Source organism: Chlamydotis macqueenii, chromosome 9, assembly GCF_036417535.1.
Source record: "Chlamydotis macqueenii isolate bChlMac1 chromosome 9, bChlMac1.mat, whole genome shotgun sequence".
Taxonomy (NCBI): Eukaryota; Metazoa; Chordata; class Aves; order Otidiformes; family Otididae; genus Chlamydotis; species Chlamydotis macqueenii.
This window is the reverse complement of record NC_141564.1, coordinates 22,018,745-22,034,187: the sequence shown is the minus strand read 5'-3', so window position 1 is coordinate 22,034,187 and position 15,443 is coordinate 22,018,745. Positions and strand designations below refer to the sequence as shown.

At 41.8% G+C, this 15,443-nt stretch overlaps 1 protein-coding gene across 2 annotated transcripts in view; it reads left to right on the top strand.

The window, feature by feature from the left end:
- The window catches only part of FNDC3B (fibronectin type III domain containing 3B), a 192,319-nt gene that overhangs the window by 136,750 nt on the left and 40,126 nt on the right, over window positions 1-15,443 (top strand). For both annotated transcript variants that reach the window (XM_086754486.1, XM_086754487.1), the window contains 8 exons: window positions 5,761-5,885; window positions 8,454-8,628; window positions 9,221-9,307; window positions 11,526-11,664; window positions 12,190-12,261; window positions 12,661-12,779; window positions 13,598-13,703; window positions 15,215-15,387. In XM_086754486.1, the coding sequence (XP_086610612.1) occupies window positions 5,761-5,885; window positions 8,454-8,628; window positions 9,221-9,307; window positions 11,526-11,664; window positions 12,190-12,261; window positions 12,661-12,779; window positions 13,598-13,703; window positions 15,215-15,387 (996 nt within the window). The remainder of the gene's footprint in view (window positions 1-5,760; window positions 5,886-8,453; window positions 8,629-9,220; window positions 9,308-11,525; window positions 11,665-12,189; window positions 12,262-12,660; window positions 12,780-13,597; window positions 13,704-15,214; window positions 15,388-15,443) is intronic.

Below are 15,443 nucleotides of genomic sequence, written 5' to 3'. Positions count from 1 at the left end.
TGGCGAAATCAAGAAATAAATCTATCAGGGAAGAGGAGAACTCTTGCCAGGCAACAGCGAACGCTCTGCCAGATCTCAGCTAGAGCAACATTCGTTAGCTACAGGGCACAGAATAAAATACAAACATGGGAAAATCGGCCATCAGAAGGAAATTAAATTGTGGCTGCAGAGTAGAGGGGGCTCTGCATGAGTGGAGAACAAGAACTCTATCCGATGATAAAGTCAGAAAAACACCCTAAAATGGCAGTCTGCCTGGAGAAGTCAGGTCCCTTCCTAGGGAAGGGTAGCGTGCGAGCGAGCCACGGAAAGCACTCGCAACACAGAAGTGACGCGCAGGTCCTGGAAAGCTGTTGTGCAAAGGCTGCAGCCTGAGACTACAGGAACAGAACTGGCACCAGACACGGGAGACACGGGGAGCGGTGGAGGTGGTCAGGCAGGCGTGTACGGCCGTGTCCCAGGCACAATGGTGTGCTCCACCGGCTCGAGCCCTGCCGTCCGCTCCCGCCGAGGGAAGGGCTCCAGCAGCTCCCTCGCGCCCCTGCGCAGCAGGGGACAGGTTGTCTCTCTGGGCTGGTTCGGATCTTGAAGTGCATCAGATGCTAAACAGTATCTCAGCTAGTTCCTCCTGGTTTTACGGGGCAAAATTGTAGCTTGTAGCATCTAAAATGTAGGTGGCATCAGTTGTATGGGCAAAAATAAATAGTTGCTGTAAAATGACAGCAGAAGCGGCATGTTTTGCAGCCTTAGGCTTCGGTGAGGTTGTAAATTGTAGCAAGAGGGCAGCATCTCATCTCTTCGTGGCTGCGGCTGGGGATTCTGGCAGGGCTGAGGTTTAGTTTTGGGTTTTTACCTGACCTGCAGAGCATGGAAAAGAGAGGAGTTGGTAGCTAAAGCTATTCCTGATATTCCACCTTTCTCCCTTCCAGTTTGGGTTAAATTGTTCATAATGTGACTGCTGTTACATGTTTTTTAGAAAACACTTAATACTTTCTTTCTCAGTACTGACATAGCTCTTTGAATTATAGTTGTAATGCCTTGCTGATAAACTGGTTTAGCTTAAAATGCCTGAAGAACTACGGAGAATGATCTTTATTCTTTAACAGAAGAGTAAAAGATCAGTTCAGCAAATTGCCACTCAGTTACATTGGATGTACACTAGCAAAGTTTCCATTGGCTTCAAAGGAGTTGGGGTCAGCCCCTCTTCTCCGGTGTTTTGGAATAGAGTAGGACCTGGACATGCCTCTGCAGTTCCAGTGCTGGGACTGGTAATAGTGGTCTAGCAACAAAATCAATTAAAAGTAGCAATTAAGGAAAACTCCGCCTTCTGGCTGTTTTTTTTCTGCTTTTCCCTTTGAACGTACAAACCTGAACTAGTCAATTGATGACTTCGCACCAGGATTGGTTCTTCGGGGTAAGCAAAAGGCTAATCGGGGGGAAAAAAAAAAAGGCGTTAAAAATACCAAACAGAAAACATTGCTGTAAAGGAGGTGATGCTTCCTCCTGATGCCAGCACTCATCAAAATCAGTAAACTGTAGCTGCATTGAAAAATGCCGCTGGCACCGCTGTAAGAATCAGGCCTTTGTTATTAATTAGATGTGAATTGATCATTCAGTGGTTAAGTGGTAGTAAATAAATGTTTCTCTTGTGCATATGGATAGCAAGAGTATCCTCTTCATTCTCTGGGTGAAAGTGGAGGACTGTTCCTGAGCCAGAGACAAGGACATTCCTCTGGTGTAGTGTGTGTTGCTGTTTTGTATATAGCTCAAAAACAGCCTTAATTCTGATCCAGTAAGCATCTCATTTTAATTTGCTCAAGAGAGAGACAGAGAGAATACCACACTGTTTAATGATTTGGTGATGGAAAGTTAATGATTAAGTTTATATATATATATATATATATAAAAGGAGAGAGTTTTGTTCTGCCATAAAGTTTTAAACTTCTTGAGACTATGAGAGATGCGCTCATTTGGACTAGCTGGCAGTCTGGGCTGTGCATCTCCGTGGTGACCCACCAGAATTTGAATGTACGGAGCTCCACCCGCGTGCTTGGGCATGTCTGTTCACTTGGGGTCTGTTGTGTGCTTACGCCACTCCTGTGAGACATACAAGTCTTTGATAAAATTGATTTTTGTCTGTATTTTAGGGATGTTTCATAGGTCCGGTTCTGTCTTCCAGATGTGTGTATACAGAGGCAATTCCGTGCCTTGTGTGAGAGCCTGCGCAGTGAATGCTTTGCAGAGGTATTAGGGTGTGTTACAGTAATTGCTGACAGTTTGCTCCACAGCTTTGTGTCAGGCTGAAAACCGGTCTGTTGCTTTTTATTGCCGGTATAAACCAAACAGAAGGGAACGCTGGCGCAGCCTGCAGCAGATTGCCACCTTGCCTCCTGGTTGCAGATGCGATGCTGGCAGCTGTTATTGGGACTTCTGCAGTGGGGTCTTGTGAAGGACTGTGCTCTGTTGCTGTATCCGCTGTACCTGCAGCAGCCCATTCATTTTTCTGTGTTTATTTACTAGATCTGCGGCAGGGAATGCGGTCAACAAAACCCGTGTAAAATCCCATAACCCTTGTCTCAAGAAACACTATCTCCAAGACAAACTGAAGCGCTCTCTTTTAATTGAGTGTGTAGCTTGAAATGTAGCTGAAATAGCAGACAAAACTCTTAAAAACTGTGTTAATATGCTGTGTTACAGTATTGTGCAAATTCTGATGGGTTTGTTGAGCTGAATTGTTCTTCCCTTGGGCAGGCCCTGGTGATCATCACAGTATGGGTTGTCCCCATGGAGGACGGGGAATTCAGGCTGGAGAAACCAGGTCTGGTGAAGAAGTCAGACAGTGTCTGCTCTCCCTCTGAAATTTGTGGATTAGAAATATTTGTGGAAATGATACAGTGTATTTTAAGCAAATTATGAAACGTTATTTAAAGGATTAAAACTTGGATTCCGAGTGTGCAAAGAATAGGAGAAGGATTCTGGGAAAACTGTTGGCAGCCAGTACCAGCCAGCCAGTTGTTCTTGTCTATAATTATGCCAGCATTAGTGCTTTCATAAATCTTGGGAGGGAAGGAGCCCAGAGACTATTTCCAGGCTATTAATGCCAGGGTAATTAGAAATATTGGCCAGCCTCTCCAATCAGTGCCAACAGAATCCGAAATACCAGCCAGTCTGAGTAATTTGAATACCAGTCGGTCTCTGAACGAGTCTGGGGAATGTACAATACCAGTTGTAGAAGAAAAATATATGGAGTATCAGAATTTGTTCTCTTAGAAAGTTGAAGATAACGTAAATGTTTGGCAATCTTTACAAAGCATTAATCCGCCGGTTTGGCAAACTGGGGTTTCCGTGGCCCATCGCTGTCAGTGCAGGCGTTGTGCGGCAGGTGAGATGTTCCATGACTTCCCTTTTTAGCCAGCCGTCGCTGTTCATCTGTTTGTCAATCACATGCACTTAGCATTTGGTGACTTTGTTCTCTGGAAGAAGAAACATAGGAAAATGATAAAAAAAATAAATTCTTAAGCAGAAAAGAAAATTAAATATTTTCAAACTGTTTATAAACAGTGAAGTCATTAAAGAGTTAGAGAAAAATTAATTTAGTGCATCTAGACCTATAAAAGAGAGTTTGCATAGGCAGAAAAAGGAAGAAATCTGTTCTTAGTAGTCCTGCACCTGATGAATGGATATTTTATGAAAACAGAGGATTACTAATTAGGTTTTGTATAGTCTAGACTTTAAATATTATATTGCTGAGCTGGGAAGTATGGTGACGTATTACTTTTGTCCAAAAGGAATTTTATCATATAACACTCTGTCTAGAGATTTTAGATCTGAAAGTGTTTTCTCATTTACAATTGCTTTAGGATTCATAATTCTCTTGCAATTCCACCCCTTAGTTTACTTGAGCCATACAGTAATGTTACCTCTGGAGCAGGTGTCTGAGCTTGAAGCTTGTGTATAAAACCAACTTCTAGAACGAGTGTAGGATCACACTGGATAACTAAAAGTAAGTTCTGGCTGTTTACCAGGGTGCTAAATATCCCTTCAGTGCCTCCGCATTGTTGTGCTGTGCCGGAGGTCTGCGTGGTTGTTCCTAGCTTGATAAACACATTTTGGAGATTTACTACATTACATTTTACAGAGTTCTTCCTTCCGTGTTGCAATCTGAGTGAAAAGAGGTGGAAATTGTTAGGAACTGGTGAATGGGACAGTGAAAAAAAATGTATGTCCCACTCGGGCAAATCTTTAGTGATGAAGTGATGTATTGAGCGTGGAGGAAGAACAGCGTGTGGCAGGACAGAGCTGAAGGAGGCAGTGGCAGGTGAGGCTGTTGGCCGCAGCGAGGAACACTGTATAAATAATTTTCCAGTTCTTCTGCTTAGGTGTAGAAACATCATGTCTTCCGTCAAGCTGGTGTATATCAGGTGAAATAGGTAGTCTTGTCTATAGGCAGATGTTAGTTTTACTGAGATAAAATAAAAATTGTAGAGACAGGTGCCCAAAATAATAAACGATGTAGCAGAGCTCTCGCACCAGAAGAAGTCACAGAGGTGGGTGTAACCCTTATCTCCTGCACCAGTTTGAGCACATGGGTGTGCTTTGCTGGGCATCTCTTCTGGTGTGCTTTGGGATACTTTGTAATGTTCCTCTTCATTAATTTTGCATTCGTATTTCAAAATCAAACCTTTAAACTGCTTCAAATCAGGTAGATATTATATACGTAGAACTGAGCAGTCCAGGCCCTTCCTTTCTCCTGAAAGATTTCCGTGCGACCGCTTCTACGTGTGGCGTATAGTGAGACCGATTATTCTTTGTCATCTTGGGGTCTCTTCCTGCAAAAAAGCTTGGCTTTGTTTTTACCCTAGGGCATACCAAATCACGTTGGATTGAAAAGGATCTTGTTTTGTTTTAAACATGTCCTGAATGTCCCTGCCCTCAGACGTGCTGGTTTGTACTTACCATGCCTGAGGAAGGATCTGGGAGCCAGAGGGGTGTTTTGATAACCCTCTCTTGCTGCTGCCCGTCTTGGCTTTGTCAGGGCTCACCATTGCTCCAGGTTACGCTGATGTAAAGCTCCCATAAAACATACCTCTGGTATCCAAGTTTCTTAACCAAGTTGCATGCTTTCTGACAAATTCTCTTTGCTCATCCCATGCCACGTGCTCTGAGTGGTCAGGTGGCTACAGAACCTGCCACGTTAAATATTCCTCCGCAATGAGTAAATCTGTTTTGCCCTGGAGGGCATGGGGCTGAGCGGAGGGGTTGCAGCCAGGCCTGTCCCTCACGTTGGGCGGCCGTCGGTGGGTTGGACGGCGAGGAGCGAGAGCCCTCTTGTGGGATAGAGAGCTACTGAGGACCAGGGAGGGCTCCGTGGGGTCTGAGGTGCAGAGGGTAGCGCTTGCAAGAAACGTTGGTTGCAGCTTTCCTGCATGCCCGTGACTGGGTCGTTTCAGAGATTGACTTCACACTTAATTTTCACGCTTTTTTGTTAGTGAGTAGAATAAATTGCATTTCAAGCAGAATGACGGAAGCTGTAGGTACATCTCGTGACTATAAGGATGTGAAAAGAGAAGGAATCTGACAGCAGGCTGTTGATCTGTATCATTTTAGGTAGCGTAGCGATGCTGTCAGTGGCTTACCCGGCTTTCTTTGCACACTGCCTGTGTGAAAGCATCTAATTCTAATATCATTTAATAGCTCTCTTTAAAACAAGCACCGTCTGGTGCTGTTTCATAGCTATCCGATTACAGATTGCTCTCTTTCTAGGGAAAGAGGAACAGCGGTTTCAGAGAATGTTACTTCGGAAGCCAGAAGCATTGCAAGTTGACTAAGCTTTGTCCGGCTTTGGGTTACACCTTCCGCCTGGCAGCTCAGAACGACGTCGGTACGAGGTGAGTTATCCCGAGGTACACGCTTTCTGGAGAAAAAGCGGTACCTGCAAAGTTTATCTATCAATGATGGCATAAAGAGGGATTTCTGGGAGGCTTGTTTGTTTTTTTCTCTTTGTGGTTTTGAGTTAAATACCTGACATTTCCTCTGTTATTAATGCTTCAGAGTAAGTTGCACCTTCCCTGGTGGTACCGTTCACCTCCCTTCAGGGGGATGAGGTTAGCCGAAGGAGATAGGCTCCTTTTGAGGTGTTAAATGGTGTTTTGTGGTCTATTTCTAATACAAAAAGAATACATCTGTTATGTAAAATTCCCACTAGGGACCTCTGTGAACCAAGAAAAACAAGCAAGAGGAAGTTGAGTTACAGATTTTGAAAGGAATCTTGATATATTTATTTTTCTGGTTTAAAGCAAAGCCCTTCTGTCTTTTTTCAGCAGTACAGTCCCTTCCTTCTTCAGCAGGACTGGCGGGGCTGACTGATGGGGAAAGGAGGGTAGGAGAGGCAGGACCGAGAGGGGACAGGCACACCCAAGGGCCCTGCAAGATGAGGTTCAAGTTTTATTTTCCTTTGCATGTGAGCAGATGCACTCAGGTGAAGATGATGAGAAATCAGATTTAGCGCAATCCATCTGGGAGCTCCTAGGGAGCACTGGGCGAAAATATTAACGCAGCTGAGGACCAGAGTGTGCCCAAAGAGATGTCATGCTGCAGGGGCTGTGCGCCCGCGTGCTCACGGACGGAAAGCAGGCCAGGAAAAGTTTAGCTGTGAAGAAGCTAAACATCCAGTGCTCTTGTATACTCCTGTATTGTCCTTCTTAGCTAAACAGGATCTAATCGTTACTACAAGGAGGACACAAAAAGAAACACTAGTGGTATATAACAATGTGCTTTGCTGAGGGAGATTCCTGTATTGTTCTCTCTTCTAAAGGCAAAACTCTTAGTAATGTATAGCTTTTAAAAGTTTGTTCTTGTTCCTGTGTGTTCCCTCTGAGATGTGCTGGTACTGTTCATGTATGCACGGAGTCCCTTTGGCCAGCTTCTAGCAAGATTACTTCCCTCCCTATTGAAATAATACTTCCACTGGAGAAAGAGGGACTTGAGCTGGAGCTGCTGGGTGTAAATGGAAAGAGACTGCCAGTTTTGCGCAAAGTTCCCGGTTTTGGCATCTCTTCTCTTGATTTTTAAAATATCTTAGGGCATGCTTCAACTTTCCCCCTCTTTTTTGTTGTTCTGCTCTCTCTCTCTTTTTTTTCCTCAGGCTATTGAGGAGGGAATGGACTAAGAACTATATTTATGGTCAGCTGCTCTGTGTTAATCTAGGAGATAAGCAGCAACAGCACGTGGCTTGTTTTTATAGACAGCACTCAAAATTATGACATGATCATGTCATCTAACACTTTGGGTCATGAGATGGTTTCGGTTGGTTGTAATGCTTGTGGACTTGCCATTTCAGATTATTTTTGTCTTGTTCGATTGTTAGTTATAGGTGGATTTTTTTTAATTATAAGAATATTTCAACAAATACCTTAGTTTTCAGAAAGAAGACTCAGAAAAAGGAGATGTGGCTTTTCGTGTTAAATTCATGCGATGGGTTTGCTAAGGAACAAAATAAATTTATACTTTGGAAATGAATTTTAAAATTGCGAGGATGTTGCCTTCAGTTGAGAGTTCTGATGTTGTCCTCCTAAAAATTCACCAAAATCTATCAATTTTAAACTTTGTTCTGAAATTTCCATTGTACATAATATATTCTGCATGGAGTTTTAAGAGAGCTCTTTGTACACTTATTCAACACAACTGCCTATTACATTCTTAGACATTGGGTGCTGGGATTTAGAGAAGATGAGAGCGTGCATCTCCTCTGCCGTGGATATTCTCTCTGGTTGCAACCTGAGCTGCACAAGAGAGCAGCTTGATGCTCAGCTTCACATGCAAGGAAGCTCGGGCAGGGGAAGTCAGAAAGGAGTAGAGCCAGTCTGGAGGGTTGGAAGGTATCCGTGCCTGCACCAGACGGTTCCTACCGGGTGCTGAGCATGTATGATCATGACTGGAGAAATTTTTCCTGCTTTTTTTGGAGGAGGATATCTGAAACAGTGGGACTAGATTTGCTGAAGCACTTGGCGTTCAGAGGTGTGGCTTAAATAAGGGTTGCATTCTGAGTTCATAAAAGGTGGAAACTGCATCTCAAGTTCAGCATCTAAAAGCTGAACGCTTGGGGCTTTATTTCCTATGTTTTAGTTCCCCTTTGTTAGATGAGATTTTCCTCAACTGCACAGTTAGTATTTGATTGCCTAAAAATAATTAACTTACTATTATTTTTTCCAGTATCACTGTGATGAGATCTGTAAAAATGACTATGAGGACACACATAATCCTGCATTTTTTTTTCTATTCTGAGTTCTGGCATTTCCTAACTGGGGCCTCGGCTTTTCCACCTGGGAAATTTTGACATTGTCTAGATTTTTTAAAATGGGAAATATTTATCTAAATACTCTGAGGTTTGAGGTTTTCTGTTTTGTTTTGTTTGTTTGTTTAAATATTCCTCTCTCTCCTTCTCTCTCTCTGTGCAGTGGGTACAGCCAGGAGGTGGTATGCTACACTGCAGGTAATATTCCTCAGACACCTTCTGCACCAAGACTTGTTCGAGCTGGTGTTACGTGGATCGCATTGCAGTGGAATAAGGTAGAAGGATGTACACCAGAGGAAGTGATTTCCTACACCCTGGAAATTCAGGAAGAAGATAATGTAAGTACTGTGTTGTATGGTATACTGCATTACTTAGGTTGAGTTTTGACTTACTAATTCAAGATCTTTGAGACGATTGTGGATTGCTGCTTTGGAGGGTCTTCTAGGAGTACTGGGTACTTGGCAGCATGGAGCTATGTGATTTGTTCTGCTCCACAGCAGAATTATGAATCCTTAGCTAAAAATATGTACTGTCATCCGTGATTACTTTGCAAAGCTTCACAGGAGTCTGTAAGGTGTAGGGCAGCTTATCCTTAACCAGTTCAGTCTGCTGTGTCCTTCTCACTGCTCTTTGGTGTGCTTGCGTTCTGGCACCTGTCACTTCTGTTTCTACAACATATGTTAAACTGTTACGATTGGTTTTGTGCTTATTTTACAGCAAAATTATTTGGGTCAGTTGCAACATCCTTCTGGAAGGAAAATTATTCTGGCCTTGCAGCTTAAAATAATAATAATAATAATAATAATTTTAAAAAGCACTCTAATATAAAGCCACTTTGCTGTAATGTGTTCTAGCTACAGACTGTAATACATACAGCGCTTCCTCAGACCCCTCAGTTATGGGAATTTGTTTGGTTTTCTTTTTTTCCAGGATAGCGTGTTTCACCCAAAGTACACTGGAGAGGAGCAAGCCTGTACTGTGAAGAATCTCAGAAGAAGCACACAGTATAAATTCAGGGTAAAATCTTTTTCCTCTTGTCATTGCATAGTATTTTCTGTGTCAGGTTTTTTCCAGGCACTGTAGGGACCCTTTAGTACTACCTGAAAAATTGAGCTATCAAATACAAATTTATTCTATACTAAGATCTAATGGATTAAACCAAAGTTGCATTTTTACTTTTGTCACAGAAGACGCTTGTTACTCAGCCTTTTTGAAGCAGGTATAGTTTTCGGTACCACATGCTGTCAGGTATGATGTTATAGAAGTGTGGCTTAGGGCCTGAGGTGGTTGTAGTCTGCTGCATTGCTCCCCAAAAACCTGATCCGTGGTCACAAAACCAATCTCACTTCTACACAGCAGAGCTCTGCTTTCAAATTAAACACAAATTTTACAAAACTGGGTTGATACCCCAGCAAACTTGGAGCCTTGTGTCGCTGGCTACAAGCACGACTCTGATCTTGCACAGCACCGAGACGTCACCTCGTTGCGTGCAGACCAGCATTAATTAGCTACGGAACTTGGGGAAGGATCCCCAAAACTTTCAAACAAAACAAACAGGCAAACAAAACCAAACAGACACCCTAGGATCACAGAAGTCTTAAAACTCGCAACAGGGGCCATGTGTCAAGTTCTAGGCTTGTCTTTGAACCTGGGCAATATATGGTTCTTAGGGGAAACCCCATAATAATAAAGAATTAAGGGGAAATTTAATTTATGCCAGACAATGTGTGCTTACAGAGGAAGTATCCTGCAAACATTTTTGATGAAATAAGGGGTTAGTTAATTAAAGTGACTATGGTCGAGTAGTACACTGTTGTAAGGGCGTTTGGTCGGTACTGAGTGAGGGTTTGGCCATTGATACCAAATGCAACACGACAACGTGCAGAAATGTCATTCTCTGAAGTGTTTGACATGTCAATGTAGAAAGGAGTCACCGATGCCTACTTCTAGTGAGGTTCCACAAAAAACAGTGCTGGTGTCTGCTATTTCGTAATTTCACCAGTGACCTGGAAGCAGACAAAGTTTAATTTTTGCTCCTAGTAAGACGATGGGGGACTCTAGATTGGGGAAGCCATGACTCTGAAAAGGAGTTGAAGATCCTGCTTGAACAGTCAATTTAGTATGAATTTTCAGTTCCTGCCAGGCTAGTGCATTCTTTAGCTGTATAAAAAGGGGAATTTACAAATGTTACATTACATTTGTAGCTCACACTGGTCCCCTGGAGCTCTTACTGGGGTATTTGTCTAGCTCATGTGTCTGCTGTTCATGGCAAGATGTTTTAAATTGGAGAATAGTCAGAGAAGAGCCAAGAGGTGATACACAGGAGTTGATACTGGCTTTAGCGACTTGTTTAAAGCAAGCATAAGAGTTAAGAACCTCAATTACTTATTTGGCCTTAAAAGTTACAAATTGTTTTCCTCAGATGCCTGTGTCAGAAGTGAGTATAGAAATGACTGCTCCTGATCTTCCCAAGTGGAAAAGTTCCTGCTAGCTTATATTTACAATTAGCAGTTGTAATACCCATGTTATTACTCACTTCTTTGGCAGCAGATCTCTGTCCCAAAGACTAGCCTGAGTTAATGTAGTTCTCAGCAGCCACAGAACATTGGACCATTTGGGGTTTCTTGTACAGTGTTGATCTGTTCAGTCTCCTGGCCAGGTCCTCATGTCTTCTCTTAGCTTAGCAACCTTCTCCCTGAAGTCAGCAGAAGGTGTTTGTGAGTAGAGATGAAGGATTTGGCTGAGAAAGTTTATTTCTGCACATCCTGCTCGTTTTCGTGGCTGTAGATTACGCATTTCTTGTTCAATTGTCGTGCTGCTTAAGCTTTTAAGTTTGTGCTTACTGATACTATGAAGTAATTCGTTTTAAACAGCAATTTGAAATACCTCCAAAGCAGAAATAGCATAATTATTGTCATTATTTTCATTTTTTTACGAGTAAATAACTGCAAGTTGCTATGTGACTTTTTTTTTTTTAAAGGGAAAAACAGCAGTGCTCTCATCTTAAACGCACCATGATTTATTGCTAGTGGAGGGAAGGGGAAAACCAATCTGGTTTGTAAAGAGACAACATGACAATCTAATATCTGTTATTAGAATCCCACACGCTTTGCTGGGATGTGACATTGCTTTCAAGTTTGATGATATTTCTGCAATTACTGAAAGAAGTCTCATGCAGATTGTCAGGAAGGCAGTTACAGTAAACAGTGGTAAACTTGTTGTGGTTTTTTTTCAGCTGTTTGCTTCGAATGTGGAAGGAAAGAGTTCTCCCAGCGAAGTGCTGGTCTGTACAACAAGCCCGGACAGGCCAGGACCTCCCACCAGACCCGTTATTAACGGGCCAATAACATCTCATGGCTTTAGTGTGAAGTGGGGTAAGCCAGTTCAGTGTGTCACAGTAGAGCTTTTTTGGGTCATAATAAATTCAAAGGGAGTTATGTAAATATGTATTAGAACTTAGATTTGTGTTGGGAGAGCTTGACAACTTTTTTTGATGTTTTAAAAGATGTATAGAGGCGCTTATGTTTTCAGAATCAAAGTTTTGCTTGTTTTTATTGAGTAACGTGCACTCAAATGCATCTTCAGGCTTTTCACCTTCCGTTTCGTGTCCTGTAGCAGCATCATTCAGCTGCTTCCTTTATCGATGGGGCGAGCCTCCGTGCTGCATCTCCTTCTGTGCTTTTTCCCTACATCTTGTTTGTAGCGTCATTATCCAGCCACGTTTTTCTGTCTGATGCTGAAAACTAACTTCTGCTACCCACTTCTGCTGTAAATTCCTTGGTAGAATTAGTGTGGGGGAGTTTGTGGAGAAGGAGCAGAATCAGAAGCAGATTCTGTAATATTTTTGTTGTATTTCACTCCTAATCTTGAATTACTAACAATTTGCCTTATTTTTTCAGATCCCCCGCAGGATAATGGTGGTTCGGAAATCCTAAAGTATCTACTAGAGATTTCTCAAGGAAGTTCAGAAGGTAAACTTGGAACAAGTTGTCTCCATTTCAATCCATGATGGCTACTGTAAAGAAGTACTGACCCTTTGGACTGTTGTTATTGGGGGAGTTTTTGTTGTGTTCTTTATAAATGTGCTCTTTTTCTCTAATACTAGTGGAATTTTAGGTTATATGGCCGAACCTATTGTTTGATTTTATATTTTTAATGTATTTTAGAAATATTTGTAAATATATATATATGTATATTTGTATATGTATGTCTTTAAGTGGGAATAATATTCATAGTAATACTAACACCAATGTCATTCCTGAAATACATCAATTTTGGAAGATCATATTAAGGATTTTCTTTCCTCCTCGACACTCATAAACTTCTTGCATTATACTTCTCTAAACTTGGATATGTATCTCATTTTTTAGCAAATCAATGGGAAGTGGCGTATAGTGGATCGGCTACAGAATATACCTGTACTCACTTGAAACCAGGCACTTTGTATAAACTCCGGGCATGCTGTATCAGCACGGGTGGACACAGTCAGGTAAGTATTATTTAACAGTAAGGACTATTAGTTTTATATTTTCAAGAGATTTAGCTGCTATTTTTGGTAAAAGATTTCTGCTTCAAAAAGAAGGTGAACGTTTTTCCTGTAGTACGGTAAAGCTACGCTGGATGCAGTTTATTATATGTTGCAAGTTGCTGAATTTTAGAAGACTTCTGTGCGTACCTGTTGGGATTTTTCAGGCAAATTGCAATTTGGTTTCCTCAAAACCAATCTATAGGTGTTTATACTTGCGCTAGAAATGACTGTCCTGTATCTGATCTGGCTGCTTGCTTGAGAAAGACCACAGATTCTCATGCACGTGAGCCTGTAGTGACCAAAGCTGGTGAGTGAAGATGCAGTAGGGGTAGTTTGTTGTAACAGGTAATTTTATCCTTCATGTGGCTGAATTCTTCTTTAAATTTTGGGGTTCTATTTTAAAACCAATGATTCCTGTCATTCCCTTCTTAGATTTTAAAATCATTTCAGTACCTACATTTTTATTCCTCCTGCTTTGATTTTTTTTTTAATGATTGATTAGGCCTTGATATTATTTTTAAAACAAGGAAAATTAAAATAAAGAACCTCACATTAGCCATCAGAGTTTCCTGTGGTACAATTTTGAGTATGCTAATGAAAGAACTCTATTAATTGTGTTTGTAAGTAACATGTGTAATAGCATCTCCTATCCTTTGTAATTTGTATAAGTTTCTATAAAGTGGTTGTTGTAGAAAACAATTTCTTGTGCCGCTTTCTAGTCCTGCCTTGCTTTGCAGGTGGTAATCAGAGAGCTAACTTCAGCTCCTTTTCTCTTCCAGTGTTCTGAAAGTTTGCCTGTCCGTACGCTGAGTGTTGCACCAGGTCACTGCCGACCACCGAGAGTTTTGGGGAAGCCGAAGCACAAAGAAGTACAGCTGCAATGGGGTAAGCTGTTGGAGCGTGGCACTACTGAATAGCTTTCATCTTGATGGTTGGTTGCTAAACTTGTCTTAGCTTTTATTTCTGTTGGGTTTTGTGAAAGATACAATATATTCTGTTCACTAGGAAGTACAAAGCAAAGTCCATTAAAGTCTGTATGAGACAGAAGTGGAACTTCTCATTGGCTGCTATGACTCTGCATTGGGTATCTGAAATTAGCTGTCCTGCAGCTGTCCCTTGGGCCTGATACTGTGCTCCCATTCTGCTTTTAGTTACGACCTGTCTGTATGTCAGGACTATAAAGTATCAGCTGTGTTAGAATATCTATCCTTTTATTGCAAAAAACTCATGTAATTAAAGATATCTCCCCCCCCCCCCTTGCAATATTGACTTAGCAGAAGCATTTTGCTAATTCTACTATAGAAAATTTATCTCAGAATTTCTCAAATTTCTCTCAGAAACTCCAGTTTATCTCAGAAATTTGAGTTAGAACATTTGGAGGATTTGGGGTGGTATTTAAACACTGATCTGCAATATAACACACACAATCCATTGGACACCTGTAATTTTGCAAAGGAATTGGACCATGGATATGACACTAAACTGTCAGAAAATGCACGTTTTTCAGAATACAGGGTACATACCAGTATGCAACAGATATTTTTTTTTATTATGATAACCATGCAGCATCCAGGATTTCTTGTGGCATCATTCATCAACCTAAATTCTAGAGCAATGCCGCTTCTAACTGACAAATATATCTCAACACCGGTATAAAAATGCACCTGTGCATCCAAGATACCATGTTGTTTCCTGGAAAACTGTACCCTTACGGTGGAGCAGTGCTTTTCAGAACCCCAGGCAGGCTGATTTTGTGGTTCTGGCTTGTAATATAACATGGAAATATTATAAAATACATTGTTTTCATGGGGGAAAAAGGTGCCCACAACAAACCAGATACAGGCACAGAAAACAAATTCAGTTTTCCAAAAAGCTGTTACTCCAAGTGAAGCGCAGGGTTTCTCTCTGTTTCCCTCTGTCACAGAAAGGGTGTATTCATTCCTTGTGCAGCTTTCTATACCTTTTCTCCTGCCTGACTGACCTTTTTATTTTTGCACACGCCACCACCTTTGATGCTGAGGGAAAGAAGCTGTGTAGGTTTTTTCATCCTCAGAAGAAGATGCAAGCCACTGTGTTCCGCTTAAAAAAAAAAAGTTACTGGACACCTTCTGGCATCAAACACAGCTTCCCAGGGTGACGGGTCATAGCCTTGAGGGAGCTGCTCTTCCATGTGACAGTCTGACCCAGGGAATGTTTAGGGCTAAGAGTGGTTTTATTCATTTGCTTTAAAAATGTTGATCATACACTTGGCTGAGATATTGCAGGTAAGGTGTCTATCAAAGAGGAAAATCATCGCTGTGTGTGTGTATATATATATCTGTGGTATGTGAAGTGAAAAATAATTCTTCCTGACGTGTATCCTTATGTTGTTAATGAATTATATCTTGTTTTCCTAGATGTCCCTCCATCAGAAAGTGGCTGTCCTGTCTCAGAGTACAGCGTAGAAATGACAGAACCTGAAGAAGTTGTTTCTGAAGTGTATCATGGGCCTGATCTGGAGTGCACCGTCAGCAACCTCCTTCCTGGAGCAACGTATCGGTTCAGAGTGAGAGCTCTGAACGACGGCGGGGTACGTGCGGTGTGCCAGAGAGTGCGTTGGCTTTTTATTGGTGGTGGTAGTGTGCC